The sequence below is a fragment of the Toxorhynchites rutilus genome, chromosome 2, assembly GCF_029784135.1.
Source record: "Toxorhynchites rutilus septentrionalis strain SRP chromosome 2, ASM2978413v1, whole genome shotgun sequence".
NCBI lineage: Eukaryota > Metazoa > Arthropoda > Insecta > Diptera > Culicidae > Toxorhynchites > Toxorhynchites rutilus.
In genome coordinates, this window is record NC_073745.1 from 219,045,001 (window position 1) to 219,061,929 (window position 16,929).

The 16,929-nt window shown below is 36.9% G+C and overlaps 1 protein-coding gene across 10 annotated transcripts in view; it reads left to right on the forward strand.

The window, feature by feature from the left end:
• Window positions 1–16,929, forward strand: part of LOC129771500 (protein encore) — a 136,517-nt gene that overhangs the window by 91,547 nt on the left and 28,041 nt on the right. For 8 of the 10 annotated variants that reach the window (XM_055775197.1, XM_055775201.1, XM_055775193.1 and 5 more), the window contains 2 exons: window positions 15,177–16,760; window positions 16,818–16,928. In XM_055775197.1, the coding sequence (XP_055631172.1) occupies window positions 15,177–16,760; window positions 16,818–16,928 (1,695 nt within the window). Of the gene's footprint in view, window positions 1–11,047; window positions 11,120–15,176; window positions 16,761–16,817; window position 16,929 lie in introns of those variants that run through there. The other 2 variants (XM_055775199.1, XM_055775200.1) reach the window with 2 other exon arrangements.

The window sequence follows — 16,929 nt, forward strand, 5'->3', positions numbered from 1 at the left end:
GTGAACCAAGTTCGTTCTTTAATATAATAAAAATGTGCAGCTCAGCCTCATAAACATAATACGATTAATTCACATCTCTTATGACTTTCTTAGAAACATTCATATCTTTGAAAAAATAGAGGTTGATAGTTGAAATGTATATCCAGCATACAGTTCGAAACAAGTCCCTAAAATCAACATGCTCGAAATATGTTTGGATGTGATCAATGAGGTTGTGGTCAGTTATTCTAATAAATGAAACTTTCTGAATTTTGAGTAAGTAGAGGGGGGTTCGTATCTCCTAAACCCTACATCCAACCCACAATTTGTTGCTGATAAACACACCTTCCATTTTTTTATCACATGCGGAACTTGCAAACCATAAAGTAAAAATATTTTCGCAATTTGGGTTTCAACAATAAATTTTCAATTGACAACACAATATTATTAAATTTTCATTTTTGAGAGTCGGGAATTTCATGAAATCATGCGGGAAAAAGTTGGGAAAAATGCGGTAATTCTAAAACTGAAATTGAGTGGCCACCATCATAGAAACATTTCTCGTACCCAAAAACCCACACATTCTAAATTTGGTTCCATTTACTTGAATAGTTTTCGAGTTATGCAGAAATTTGTGTTTCATTTGTATGGCACCCCTCCCCCCTTGGAGAGGTAGGAGGAGTGTCTATCCACCATAGAAGCATTTATTGCACCCTACAACCTTCACATGCGAAATTGGGTTCGTTTGTTTGATTAATTCACGAGTTCCCCAAAACCAAATCATCAGCTGTATGGAAAAATTGTATAGGGTACAAAATAAAACATTTTGGCAGTAGTACCATATATTTGAGTCCTTATATTGTGCACCATAGGATCTATGGTGAAAAATGCACCTTTTCGTTTTTCACGCAATTCTCAATAGCTATGAGACAAAAATAAGAAAAAATACTGAAAGTACATCTTACCAAGGTGTATCGATAAATATCTTCAAACATTTTTTCCATCAAAAAATCTAATAATAAAAACAAAATTAAATACGCGGTACAATAAAATTTTATATATTTTCTGGCATTTCGAAATTTTGAAGAAAAAATATAACTTTTAGACCCACTTCTGCTCTAATTTTTATTTAAATGCGTTCGTATGTGTCTTTTTTTCTACATGTGACGTAATTTCTCGTGATGGCGTGAAATTAACAGAAAAGTACGTTTTTCACTATAGAAAAACCACATAGGGGTTCAAAAAAAAACCCCAAAATTTCTTAATTAATATCCTCTACAATATTAGCCCTACAGCTAGTAATTTGGTTTGGGGGCACTTTTTACTCCTTCTTCTTTTTGGCTTTAAGAGGGTTTAAACTTTTCAGTTCATTCGCCTCTAGAATTTTTACTCCCTTACCCGGCCAAGCCCTTTGTGTTTTATCTGCATGGCCATTTTAGGGTGATCCGCAAAATCCAATTTTTCGCCTTTTTGTCAAAAAATTCCTTTTTTCAACATAATGACAATTCATAACTTTCGAACCACTGGACCAATTCGGATCTTCGACATATTAAATTAAAGCCAATTAGCTGGTCTTTTTTGTAAAAAATACTACAGTTGCAGAAAATTTAAATTATGTTTTAGTTATTATTCATTATATTTGTTTTTTATAGTTTTCATTGTCTCCAACGGCGTTATATGTTTTAATATTTCTTCTGGAAAGCTGAGGATTTTTCGCATAACATATCTCGACACCAGGGAGGCGTTTTTTTCGTTTTTGAGTAATGATTTTTCAAAGTGTTAACCGATGGTCCGAAAAATGGTTTTTTCCACTACAAAAAATCATACTTTTGATCTGGACCGATTCAGATGATCGGCATATTAAATTAAAGCCAATCACTTGTTTTTTTTTGATAAAATACTACACCTGCAGAAAATTTGAATTCTTTTCTCGTTATTATTGATTGTATTCGTTTTTTATAATTTTCATAGTTTCGGGACCAAGGAAGCTATATTATTTTATTTTTTTTTTCGGAAAAGCTGAGGATTTTTCTCATAACATATGTCGAAACCAGAGAGGCGTTTTTTTTCGTTTTTGAGTTATGATTTTTTAAAGTTAACCGTGCTATGCTTCTGTGAAAATACCTTCCAGCTCCCTACACTGCTTCTGACTAATCGGCATTGAAAACTAATATTCGATTAACGTTCCAAAACAATTCGAGTGATTCTGGTAATCCATTGTTTTTCGTAGACTATAAATTAAAAGCATTGTTTTCAGAAAAAAAATCTTTCTATTAAGGGAATATTCTAGTCCAGAAATTTCTTCATATTTCTGAAGTTTAGGCATTCAAGAATATACCATAGAAAGGACTTTTCGAAAATCCCATTATTTTCCAAGTTGTCTGCGGTAGCTGATCTTTTATGGCCATAACAATTAACTTCAAACGCGTTTTTCTCGAAACTATTTTTTTCATCCTGCCGTACACGATATCTCAAGTTCTTCTGAACCGATTCATGCCAAATTAATATCAACATATGAACATCTGTATGCATCTCTCTATCGCATGAACTAATAAATAATCATATTTTTCAAATTTCACTATTTAAAAAAAAATCGGGAAACGTAAGAAAAAACGTTAAAAACGGCATTATTTTTCTTCAGGCGGCCGCCATTTTGTCAAGATACATGCTTCTAACTTGTCCGAGGTTCATGCGATAGCGGCATCCTTACTGATTCAGAATCTGTTCGATTTGGGCTGGAATCGTGTACGCCAGGACACAACTTTTTTTTGACGCACTTCATCAGCTTGTAACTATTGTAATTACGAGTATTTTTATTCCGTTCATTTTTTGTTTTATTCTTAGAGGACAGATAAACAAATAATGATATAATGGATAGTAAAAAAAATCTTTGTTTAATTTCTAGAAGAAACGTTCGAAATTTGTGCCTCTACACTAGAAAACCCCCTTAATTTAACTAAAACTCAATAAACATAACTCCATCTTTCAGTTTGTTTTGCTCTAAGCTTGTATTTCACGATTGGACTCGGAAACAACAGAAAAGGAAAGGAAAACAACAGAAACACCAACCGTAAACACCGGATTCTGTTGTTTTTCGCCACGGCTCATCTAAAATTCTAATGGAAGTTTTTCTTATTTACACCCTAATAATTAATCATACTTCACTCCCACCAGTGGGGTTGTGTGAGGAATGTGTGTCCTTCGGCCAGAGCACCGAACGCCAGCATAGTAAGGTAGTAGTAGATGCTTAACCTTGGCGCCTGAGACTTGTAACCTTCACCTGCTGAAACGGGGAACAGTCAATGGGAAAGAAAGTAGATGTTGACATAATACAAATGTACATTTTATTCAAACACGAGCATAATAGCGCCCACTCAGCTATTTAGACTTGCTTATATTATATAACCTGTTATTATAGTTCCATTTTCTGGGATTATTTTTTTGCACCCTTGCAGATTGTACTTTTTACTTTATATTCCAAGAAGTATTAGTTCATAGGCTTGCGGATTTTCTCTATAATTACCTACAAAATATCATTATTCAAAATTTGCACCATTGAAATCTAAAACTTCACTCTAAAATGAATTACTTTTTAATAATCATTACAGCTGACCGATCGGTTCTAAACCCGAAACTTTAAAAGCAATTGTTGTTGGAAGGGTAGAAGCGAAATCTATTTGTAGCCTTGCTGAGGAGTTCTTCTCTCAATCAACAATTATTTCTTCGATATTCCGAATGAATGAATGTGAAATTTTGAAAACTTATATCGTTTTCGTTAGGGGGGATAAACTTAATATGTTTAGATATGTTAGTTGAAATAATTTTACGAAAAAAGTAAAATTCTCTTTGAATAAAAATGAGCCGAAAACGTTCAAACTTATAATTCCTCCGTTTTTTCCCGATTGAACTTTCCAGGGCCAATTCACCGTTTGACATTGACATTCAAACTACTCGTGCATCTCTGCTACAGTGGAAGACTCTGCCGTGATATATACAGCTCAATAAACTATTTCTTGGAATTCCGCAGGGTGGGTGGTAGCTTCTCACAGTACAACATAGTGGGCGGTTGTTACCATAGCTTTTTTTTACGTTCGTTCGGGGCATTTTTTCAGTGACAGGCAGCAATGAGAACAAAATGATGGATCCAAACAAAGAATTATTTTTATTCCAAGCATTAATCCGCATTGCGGTTATTGTTCTCAAGAGACATATTTTGTCCATCATCATTCCAGCAAACTTTTTGAAGTTCACCGCCATTTTTTCGATAGCTGTGCACGTGGTGCCATGAAATAGTTAATTTACTTGGACAACACACCACCTTCTTCCGTTCTGCCTCGCTGTGGGGAATTCCCAGCGCCATCGACGGTAATCGCCGACAGCTGCGCTGCTACATGCAACTTTCTGTCACGGAAACACAATTTGATTTTATTGATCACACCGTAAATGGCAGGTAGGTTTCGAGACAGTGGTTGGATGATTTTTCCTTGTAACCTTACGAAGCCTGTCGTGGCTGTTGTTCTGTGGCTTGCTGTGTGTGTGTATTACATTACGTCTCGAGGTCAGACTGGGCGGCTGTGTCTACCCTGTGATACCATCAAGCAATTTCATGTGAAATCAAACATAACTTAATTATTGTAGAAAGATTACCATCTTGTGGTCGAGGATGAAATAATCCTGCACAAAATTACAAAAAAAAGAACGTAATTAGGGGGTAAATTTCGAAGTTTAATCATAAGATGGTGTTCTTCTTCATTGATATTTATCAGGTAAATTCCGCAGTGTTATCAGAGTAATGAACATTGACGAACCTGTAAATGTTACTGATGTACCCTTCGTCGACCAAGAATTGTTCTGAACTTCGCATGTGTTTGTTGTTGGTGGTAATGACATTCCTTTAGCACTTTTTAGTCGATAAAGTTTTCTCGAATAATACATCCACTCATTACATAAGTCACTAGCTGACCCGGCAAACTTCGTCCCGCCCAAAATTTGTTTTTTGTTATCAATACCTTCAAACATTCACGTTTTCTTACTATGAGCAAGTTCATGGGTCCAATCGCAGAACTGTTCATTGATTGATCTTCTATTCGACTCCGTTGAATTTACCTTTTACTATAAAATTCCTAGTATTTCTAACAAAACTCATCATTATAATATCAGATTATTTTCAGACACAAGAGTTTTCAATCACTTGAAAATATGTTTTATACAGAAAATACGATAGAATAAAGACAGCCCTAAATCGGACAATCCCTTCCTCGAGTTCTGCTCTTATCAACACATCCGGCGATCCTTTTTTTTTTGTATAGATAAAAGAAGATATAGGAGTGCGTTTCATCACATTAAAATCCATTTCCAGTTTCGAACAAAGATTAATTTCGCTAGCGCAAACGACAAATGGATTAACAACTCTTGTCACTATGTAATTGTAGAACATATGGGAATTTTATTTTCCTAATTTCCCCTTTTTCCTTCACAGTTTTCCGAAAATTGTCAATTGTCATGTCATTGAATATTTTTGGTTGAAATATATGTAATATTTTTATGGGACCCCCTCTCCATTCCAGAGGAGGGAGGGAGGGGTGTGATACCATTATAGAAACTGATTCTTATGGACTCAGAAACTACTAAACCGATCGACATAAAAATTGGTATGTAGGGGTTTTTGGGGCCGGGGAAGGTATCCATGATACTTTGAGACCCTTCCCCCTCTCAATCAATCAAGCAAGCGAAATCATATTTGGCATGTGGAGGTTTTAGGGTGCAATAAATGATTCTATGGTGGTTAGATACTCCTCCTCCCTCTCTTAGGGCGGGCTGTCATACAAATGAAAAACAAATTTCTGCATAACTCGAAAACTAATCAAGTAAATGGAGCCAAATTTGGTAAGTGAAGATTTTGGGGGGCACGAAATGTTTCTATGGTGAATAGACACTGCTTCCCCCTCTCCAAGGGGAGAAGAGGGGAGGGGTCTGCCTTTTTTTTATCCCATTTATTTATTTAAGGCTCATTAGCATTTTAGCTGTAACAGAGCCGAATTTTAATCGTGTACATGTCACATGGTTATCATATCTATAATTAGCACATTACACAGTTGCCGTTCGCCAGTATTCCTTCTATACCATTACATATGATACATTCACACAGTAGCCATTTAGGCGTAAGAGTATTCTTTCTGTTCTTCCATCATCCAGTTAGACCACCGGACAGCGGAGACAGTTGATTGATCATTGTTGAGTTATTTATAGAACAGCAGCCCGACACATACACGCCACATGACGAATCGGCCAACAAAACAACAAACGCCGATTGGGCCACTTGTTGTTACTTTATTTTAAACTATTTTGTGTGCGTTACCTTTTTTTAACGTAGTCCTACGTTACGGCATTTCAATGATGATGCTGAATCCGGAAACAAGACACGTTTTTATGAAATAGAAATAGCAAATGCAGCGTTTGTTTTACGGACCACGTGGATAGAGAAATTATTGCAATTAAAACTCTTCCCCTTTTTCAATTTGTCGAGTATAAGCAAGTTATTCGCGATTTCACAGAATTCTCGATTCATCCATCATCCAGCAAGCGATCAGACGGTAGCCAGATTTTCCAAACGGCTTTTCTCAAGGTTTTTCTCAAACTAGAGGCGATAATACTGAGGAAATTTAAATCTCTATAATTCAAACCATGATCATCATTATCCAAGTCCTAGTCTCGCTCCAGCTAGCAGACAGCAGTCTTTCTCAATGCTGATGTCAGAAACTTGATACAAAGGAAGAATGGACGATAGATACGATAGGATTTGCAATCAAAGCAAATTCGGTACAAATTTTCGATAGTAATAACAAAATGCAACGAATCTTCTAACTTCATCTGCATTTTTGGGAATTGGATAGTTTTGAATTGCTGAAAATTATGAATCATCTAGTAACATGCCATATTCTGTTATTCTATGTCCTAGAAAGGTAAGTTCTGTGCTAGAGAATTTGCACTTCTGAGCGTTGAGCTTCAGATTATAGAATCTTATTCGTTCAAAAACTTGAGTCAAGTTTGAAATGTGATGATCAATTGAACATCCGGTCACGATAATATCGTCGATATAAATAAAAAGTAATTCTGGAGTTAAACCAGCCTTTGCAATGGTCATCATGCGTTGAAAACTGTTTGGGCTTATATTTAATCCAAACGGTAATCTCGTATATTGGTGATGTCCGTTTTGTGTGGAAAATGCTGTAAATTTTCTAGACTCAGTGTCCAAAGGTATTTGATGAAAACCTGACATGAGATCTAAAGTTGAAAAATATTTTGCTCTTCCAAGTTGATCTAAAATATCATCAATTCTTGGTAGAGGAAATTTATCTGCTAAAATTTTCTTATTCAGTTGTCTGAAATTGACAACTAAAAGCCATTTCTTATCATTATTATTGGATTTTCGGTACTAGAAGAATTGGTGAGTTATATGGTATATATTAATATCTAACATTCACTTGTCTATTTATTTAATTGTGTTGAGCATGAATCGTCTTGTAATTAGGAATATACACTAGAACTTTGTCGTTCAGAACGATATTCTGCGAATAGAAATTGTTTTTGTGGATGTACCTCATTGGTAACGATATCGCCACTGCGCAAAGCTAATGTTAGAGTTGTGCATGAAGAATTTTGTTCTCCGTTATTGGGGGCCATTTCCGGCCATTGGGAATAAATTCTCTGCAAAAAATCTAAGACCGGCTCGGGAATATAGGGGAGTCATTCTAGGACCACCATTTTGAAGGTGTCAAAAAAAAGAGACTTCCGATTCGGCCTCTCTTTCTTTCTTTTTTTTACACTCATGAATTATATTGGTCATAGTTTAAGAGTTATAGGGCCCTATTATAGAAATTGAGTCGATAAGAATTTTGCTCGTTAGCTCTATTTTACTACAGTAAGTTACATCTAATTCGACATCTAGCTAATTGGACAGACCTGTAATACAGCGCGGACTCGATTATATACAGTCTCTGCTTTATTTTCACTGTATATACTCGAATCCTGTATATAATCGAGTCAAAACAAATTTTTAAACGGTTTTTTATGCATTTATTTTTTTTTTTGTTCTTTGAATATAAAAGAATAAATAAATTTTTTTTCATCCCCTTAAAGTCATAAAATACCTTTCTCATATAAAAAATCCGAATTCATTCGGGAGGTGATAGAATATCATATTTGATGAAAAAAAATCCTTCTACGCATATGTTCGAATTTCAACAATTACAAAATTATAGAACTTTTTGTTTGTTTCGGACTCTAACTGGCGCTACATTAAAAAGTAAGCTGCAGAAGACGATTCTGTTGCTTCCATTAGAAAGATGAAGAAATTTGGTACAGGATATAGATGTGAAACATCTAAATTAGTGGATTTAAATAACATTTTTGAAGTGAAAAACTTCAAAGCTAGTTATTTTTAATGTGTTTCTTTTAAAAAATTTTCAAAGCTTTCTAACCGCTTTACAATTTGTTCTTTGACACCCAACTTCTATCTATCTTAATTTTTGTGCAATATCGATATATACAATTCCTGGTGAGTATTCTAGCAAAATCTTCAAAAATCACCATTTTGACCCCACTGTACATATAAAAGCCACTTAAATTTCACTTTAGCGTTGAAAGGTAATATTTTTTCGTGAAATAAGCCATATTTGAAACATAATATTTTTATTCTCAAACTGTATTTAATCGAGTCCAAAATTGTATATAATCGAATCACACATAATCGAGTCTGTACATAATACAGTCGTGGTCCCCATGGTCTAGTGGTACGCGTTGCGCTTGCCAAGATGAGGGCTTCGGGTTCGATTCCCGTTCGGGTCAGAAATTCTATTGTCATAGATTTCGTTTTTCTGGCTTGCACTGGTTGAGGGGAACTGTCTAGGGTGTGATGGGATGAGCAATAACTGGGCGTTTCCAGTCCCCAAAAAAAGCCACAAAATCCCGGAAACAAGCTCCTCTAAGCGAATTGACGCCGCTGTAAGTGACTTTGCCCAGTCCTGGTGGTACTCGGGACGTAAAGCAGCAGTATCACGATGGTCCTCCTGCGAGATAGTGGGGTAGGTCGCAGGCCTTGCAAGCCGCACCATTAAAACACCAAGCAACGAACGATACACAAGAAGATTAAAATTGTGAATCAGGCCATGTTGTTAAGACATTAAGCCAAAATAAATAAAAAATTTAATAGAGTTTGACCTGTACGACAAGTTTAATTGGACATTTTTGTTAACATTGAGTTCGGGGCCTGAATTATGGCCCCGCATTGAAAGTCGCCACCAGACGTCGATACTGTGCCACTGTCATCGCGAATGTCCAATTACAGGTCAAAATCGCCTTCAATGCGACACTGAGTGGTACCTCAGCATATCGAATTAGATATACTGTATTATAGATACCGAGCAAGTCGATAGCGTTGACCAAGTGAAAGCTATTGGGGCTGCTGTCACAATTTTCCGAGTAGTTTAGTTTTCGTTGTTCTTCGAGTTCCATAGAAATTCTATAGAGCTTCCCGAAATTTGTCAGTGAGAGGTAGGCACTTGCTCTCTTATTTTGGTTATGGATTACACATTATCTGACCACTGGTGTACAAGACCTTATAAATGGATATTAGAGTGCCAATGAAAATGGCCATCCCGAATTATCAAATCGAACTTGATTGAAAATGTTGATTCCCACGAAAAACTACCCTACGCAAAATATCAGCTCAATCGGACTTAATTTTTTAAAGGCCGAAAATCACCCAAAAATCAAAATGAAATCGGGGTTTTCGAAAATAAAATTTGATGCCAAATGTCTTCAAATTGCATGAAACGTCGAGATCTACTGTCATCTCGAATTTTTTTTTGTCAAAAATCGACACTGGGACTTTTTTTCGAAATACGAGACAAAACGTATGGTTTAGGGTGCCAATTAAAATCGTCATATCGATTTTTCATACGTGACACCCTACGAAATGTTGATTTGCACGATCAAATACCCCCTGCAAAATATTGGCTCATATGGGCTTCGTTTACTATTGTCGCAGATCACAAAATTTCAGTTTTCTGAAAATCGAAAAATCACCCAAGCTCCCCCGATTTCCTTTACTCCTCCTTTTGGTGATTTTTCGGTTTTCAGAAAACTCAAACTTTCATCGCTGTGCAACACTTGTAAATAAAGTCCGATTGAGCTGATATTTTGCATAGGGTAGTTTTTCGTGGGAATCAACATTTTTAATCAATTTCGCTTTGAAAATCGAGGGTCATTTTTTCCCCATTCATCCATTGGCATTCTAATGGATAGTTTAATGATTTCTATATTGATAAAATATAGTTGTAATATCTTTATTTCGTGTTTGAACTTCATTTTTTTATCCTTTATCGTGTTATCCGCGATGTTCGTTATGCGCGGTGACCCAGACTATATTCCGCGGATAATCGGGGTTCTACTGTATATGCAATTGCAACACATGAAATTGGAGTTCGCTAAAGGGTCCCTTACATGATAAATAATAATAACATTACTTCATCCGAATGACAATAACAAGGATCGTGTGAAGTTGACAAAATTGATATGATGCATATCCGGATTTTCTGATCTCGCTCCATCATTTCTGTAATAGGGCAGGGACACTGTCATTCGTGCTGTCTAGGATACTGTGCGACATCTTGTGTTAAAATCTATGTTTGTGAGGAAATTTTCTCTCTACCAGGTTAGTGTACCCAAGTGAATTTCGATTCCTAAAATTTATATAAAAGTTGTTACTTGTTGTTACTTCAATGCATAAAACACGTAGCACTGAATCTGACTTAATCAATTTTCTATAATTTGTCTGAAATCCCTACTAAAATTCAATATTATAAAATAAAATTATAACCAGCTATTACTTTAGTTCAAGATATTTTCACCATTTGCGGGAAAACCTGTTACTCTTTTGCATAGAACAACATATTTGATGCGAAAGACATGATTTTGATTATTATATTTTTTTGATTTTAAAACTTTATCCATTCCACCTGGAAATCCGTTATCATTTTCGCTTCACAACGATGGAGCACGAAGCTTAAAATGTTGATTCGCGATGGCGCCGATACAGTGTCGACATCTATTGCCCAAATATGAGGGTAAAGCAATACAGGTAAGATACGGTGTCAACATCCACGAAGGTAATAAATGGTAATGAATCAAGCATAAGCTATCAAAATTTCTATGATAACATACAGTTTTACATTGTTCAATGAAATCGCATTGAAAATGGAAAGCATTTCAAAATGTTTTATTGGATGCTCATAACCAGGGTTGCCAACTATAATTCTAAAAAAATCAGGGAGAGTGAAAATAACATACAGAATAAATCAGGATAGCTCACATTGGGTTGTCCGAAAAGTTAATGTCGATTTTTGGGAAAACAAAAACATCATTTTCAATCAAAGCATTATAATTTAATTTAATATGCATAGTTCTGTTTCACAATCTTTCACACAGCTTAAATATTCTATCCTCCCAGAACATGTTTGCTTCCTCGTCGAAAACTGCTGCAAGCCATACATGTTAGAAACAGGTGGCTGGGTAGTAGCTTTTTTGACGTAGGACTACGTCTTTTATTTCTATACTGGGGTGTAAGTTCAAAGTTTCGAAAACGAAAGCGTTACGCCAGAGAACGAGATTTTGAGCGCTAGTAGCTCCTTAACAACCAAACGAAGTGGTATGATAAACACTTCATTCGAAAGATAAAATGTCTACGCGTTATATACTTGTTACTTTTTCATCCAAAAACTTGTTTCAATAGTCTTAAAGTTGCTTTGAAAACATACTATTGAAATCACCAATCGGTATAAAAGCGAGCCACGCTCGGAAATCCACTCAGTTACAATTGAACAGCGATTGGAGCATGTGGTCGCTGTTGTGGCGAAGCTAACTTCGTTCATCATGAAAGCGCTGATGAACGGTTTTATCAAGAGCCTGTTTGTGCACCGTATGATACGAACACGTATGTTAGGGATGTGGAAAAATTGTCTTCAGAAACTTTATCTCATTTGAAAACCGGACATCCCGAATGGTTCGACATTCCTGTTGTTCGCACTTGGACGAGGGAGAAGAATAAGAAACCGACTGGACAACATCATTGCTGGACGAGTTGGTCGGCGAGGGATCGAGTGCCTTTCTCAAGGCAATGAGAGTGGAGGTGTAGTGCTGGAAGAGTGAAGTTTTCCAAGGGCCTTTTTCAAGGCTAGAGACGAATGAACTGAAAAAGTTTGAAGTCTCTATAATTCATTACCTGACCTGACCTGACCAAAATGCATTCAGTATGTTTAGAATTGTGAGGGAGCGCAGGAGGGCAGAAAAAAAGGCATTGTTACGACCAGCATCGAAAATTGTTTCTGCTTGGAGCAGCCGCCACAAACACACACGCGCGCAACTCTTTTTGTTTGGTGGTTATCGAGTTAGCATTAACCACTAGCGGGAATCGTGCGACGAGAAGAAACCGAAAAGATGTCATCATTGCTGAAAAATAATCTGCCAGTTCTCCTTAGAATTGTAAATTACATTCAAGCGAAAGAGTTAATTTTATTTTTTTCTATCCATATAATACTGCTAACAAATACATTTTGTTTCGTGATTTTTCAATCAAGTGCATTTAACAGGGAAGCTTCTGAAGATTATTCTTCTTCTTAAGTAGAACATTTTTGTATTCAATATTGGATGTATAAAATGAAATATTCTATCATTCATTAATTCAGAATGGATTCAGATGCAACTTCAAACAAATGATCACAAATCAACGATAGTCCTACGTCAACCTTGCGGTTATACCACAGATATAACCCACTTCCTGTTTTTTTTTTTTTATATCTGTGTTATAGTGATTTTCAACTCATTTGGCTGGTTCGTCACTTTTCCTTCCATTTTAGGAAGAATGTCGGGAGTGAGATTTGAACTCGTGACCTTCAGCGTGAGAGGCATGGATGTTACCACTACGCCAGATCGCCTCCTCTGGGTAGTAGCTTATAATACAGATTCCATTCCAAATCCTACCAGAAACAGAGTATATCTTCCTTTGGGCGAAAACCGAATATGTAAAAGAATTCATATAAAATATATTATGGTATAAAATAAGCATGGTATAAATCCTCGCATAAGCGGAAATGCTGGTGTTTCGCCTGACTTTTTGATCGTTTATATTTTTTCCGAAAAACCTACAGCATCACTACAGTCAATTGCAGAGAAATCAATATTCAAATTTTTCACTGAATTCATCATCCATGCTTTGGAATGAATCTTTACTCAACAAATGAGGAAGCCATATCGGCAGTGGAAGACTTGTTGAATTTTTCCTAATTTTATGATATTTAGTACAGTCATAAATATATTTACCATAGTCCCATCATTAAAGTTGATTCTACTTTGAATCAGACGAACAAATTATATATAAAATCTTTTTATATTGACTGTTGATTCAAAAGTTTTCTCTTGAGTAATTTTACACTCTGAAACGTATTCCTACATTAATAACTCTGGGGATACATCTACATACACATTATCCTCGATAAAGCAATGTTGTTCCTCAAACTTAATCTCGTTGTAATTCCATAAACTCGTCAGACAATCTGGTTTCATGAAATTTTCTAGCACTATTTTGGAAAGCCACGAAATAATTGAGGGTAGAGATAAAAAAAATTAAGTACAGCTTTGCGTCTAAAGAATTTAGCTTAATGTGAGATATATACAAGTGCGAACCGGAGAACTATCATGACAGAAAACTTTGGCATGGAAACCAGTATATTTATTACAAAAAATGTAAAGAGTACAGAAATCAGGAAAAATCAGGATCATTTCAGAAAAATCAGGATAAATTGAGTGTTTGTCAGGAAATCAGGGAGCATGCTAAAAAGTCTAGGAAATCCTGAAAAATCAGGAAGGTTGGCACCTCTGCTCATAACATATTATTATTATTATTATTCTGAACCTTCTTCATCCATTACTGAAGGACAATATAAGAATAGATCAAATTATTGAAATTATGATTAGAAATCATTACTAGAAACAAGTTCAAGATTTTTTCATTGTTTGCGGAGAACCTTTCAAATTATTGATGAGGATGTTTATTTGATACAATAAATTTAATTTTCATTTCGAAAAATTTCGAAATTACGACTATGGAGGCTAGAATTGGTGCATTCCTCCAAGCGTTAAAATGATCGTGTAGGGTTGAAGAGTAATGATAATGCGGAATGGAGTGATTCTTGCTACACCCAAACTAGCGTTGGCAGAAAACATGTCATCTTTGGCAGAAATGATGCCATTCCGTGTGCTAGAGAGTCAAATGCGCAAATAATGAGCTATTTTAAAAGTTTAAAAATGGTTTGTATGTATTCAAGCAGACATCTCTTTCTGTTTTTTTTTCTCATTTCATTTGGGATTGTGCCAAAAAAAAGTCCATACGACGTCAATGGGGATCGAACCAAGACCGACTGGAATGCAAAGCTATTTTACACGACCACGCTATCCACATGGCTAATGATGCTTCGGCAGTTGTTCTGCAAATACGTGATAATATTGTACCTGATTATAAAATGAAGTTGGGAAGTGTTTTCTAAGAGTAAAAAAGGAGCGCATGAAGGAGATCAATATCTATCTCGGTCTGGGCCGTGTATGTGGCAAAGTATGCGGAATGCTTATTTGTCTTTTGTTTCGCTCGCTTATATTAATCTTATATTGCTGTACCATGTATATTATACAAATGCTTACCAGTATTTGTGATTCATGACATTTTCTGTTATGTTATGTCTCATTTAATGTCATAAATCGGGATGACAAAACATGAGCTAAAAATCAATTTTGGGTGTACTATTGTCATTACTGATAATGTCCATTTCAATGCTGATAGTATCCATTTCAATGCCGAAATTGTCAAAACACGAGAATATTATGTGGCGAATGAACATGGTAATTTAGGAGGTCGGCTCAGGGCCACCTTCTTCTTTAGATATGAGATGATTACGTCTATATTTTATCTTTTAGGATGAATTTCAGTTATGGCCAACATCAGCTTCAGCGAGAATTCTATTTTTGGGCTGTTTTTTCCGAACTGTTCAGATCATATTATTTGAATGAAAAGATTCATATCTTCTAAACATTCAGCGTCAACGTATAACGCGTCTAATGGTATCATTTATTTCTCTCTTTTTCTCTAGACTCTTGGAGGCAAAGGCAAGCATTTAACTCGAAGTCACGCCATGCGTGAGTCAACATCCCCTCCCCGAACGCCGACACCGCGATCTCCGTCGGATCAGCATAACAGCAGCAACAATAGTGGCAACGGTAGCAGCTCGCTTAATTACCAACACACACTCTCTGTCAGCGCGACATCCGAAACGACATCATCAAATGGTGGCAGCAATGCACACTCGCCAATTTCGGACACTCGAACGTTTAGCCACAGCAACATTAATAATAACAACGATAATGAGTACAGTAGCAAGCAGCCGAGCAACAGCTCACCGAATATCGTTGTATATGGGGGTGACGAGAGGGGAGGAAAGAGTCAGCTGGATTTAGATTTCCCCAAACTTACGCCACCCAAATCGTCGTTCATCTCGAACTCCGCAGGCAACGGCAGCAGTAGTAACAGTAGTGGAAAGAATAGCAATGGTAGTAGGACTAATAACAACAACAGTAATGCTAAAAGTGATTCAGATAAAGCCGAGCAGCAACATGGTGGCCGGAATGTCAAGAACGAGGAACCAAGCAGCGGTAGCAATAATTATGAGCTGAAGGAACCGAAACAGGGTGGACCACTTCTGGATTGCGCGGATCAATCACCTAAATCCAGTCTGTCCGTTTCAATTGCCGGAACCCCTGCCAATGTCGCCACCATTACAGCATCTTCGACGCCAGTATCATCAAATCATAACTATTGTGATAATGAGAACCGTAATCCACGTGAGGTTAATTTTAGTGCTAATAATAATAATAATGATTCTAACAATCAGATGAATATTCAATTTTCACATGAGGAAAATCGATATATACAATGTGAAAGTCCTACTGATAGCCTTATAAGAAATAATAGTAGCTCTAATAGTAATCTTAATAGTAGTGCTCATAATAATAAAAAGCACCGTGCGGGCGGAGCAGGACTCGGTGGGGGCGGTGGTGGTAATGCGGCGGGCAAGGGCAATAAACCTCGGCTTAAAAACATGAGCGGATCTTCGTCCAGCGCCGACGGTGGATCGATTAACGGCGGGGGTGGTGGAGCTAACTCATGTTTCCTCTCTCATGACAACTCCTGTGAACAGTTCACCGATCAAAGTGGCGTCAATCTTATCCAGTTTTTCAAGGAAACGCTGAACAAAAACTTCAAGGACCGCAACATGCTGATGAAGATCGAAAAGGAACTGATAAGTTTGGCGGTGGACTGCGAACGCAACCAGATGAAGTTTCCGCCAATGTCTTCCTACAACCGGATGCTGATCCATCGAGTGGCCGCCTACTTCGGGATGGAGCACAATGTGGACGCCAGCCAGCAGAGTGTGATCGCGGAAGTCACGCCGGCCACGCGGATACCCGAGATCCGCTTCAAGACGCTGATCAACGACAGTTTTTCCGAGGAGCCGAGGAAATCGATTCTGAAACGGGATACCCACAGTTTCGACGAGTACCGTTATGGTTTACTGCACTGTCCCGATCGAGGTGTTCTCGATCGGAAGGCGAAAAGTTTCGAAGAGCGTGAAGAAGAGTACGATAAGGCTAGGCGGAGGATATTCAAGCCACGAGAGGTCAGTAATCCAAAGAATACCGCATGCATATTCACCTGTTGGTATCTCATATTTCAGGAAGGTGGCTCCGAGGAGCAATGGCAATGGTTGTCAGCCGAAAACGCTGAACCAATCAACAACGGACGACCTAAACTGCAAAACAATCGGTTATTAAAAGTACAATCAGTGG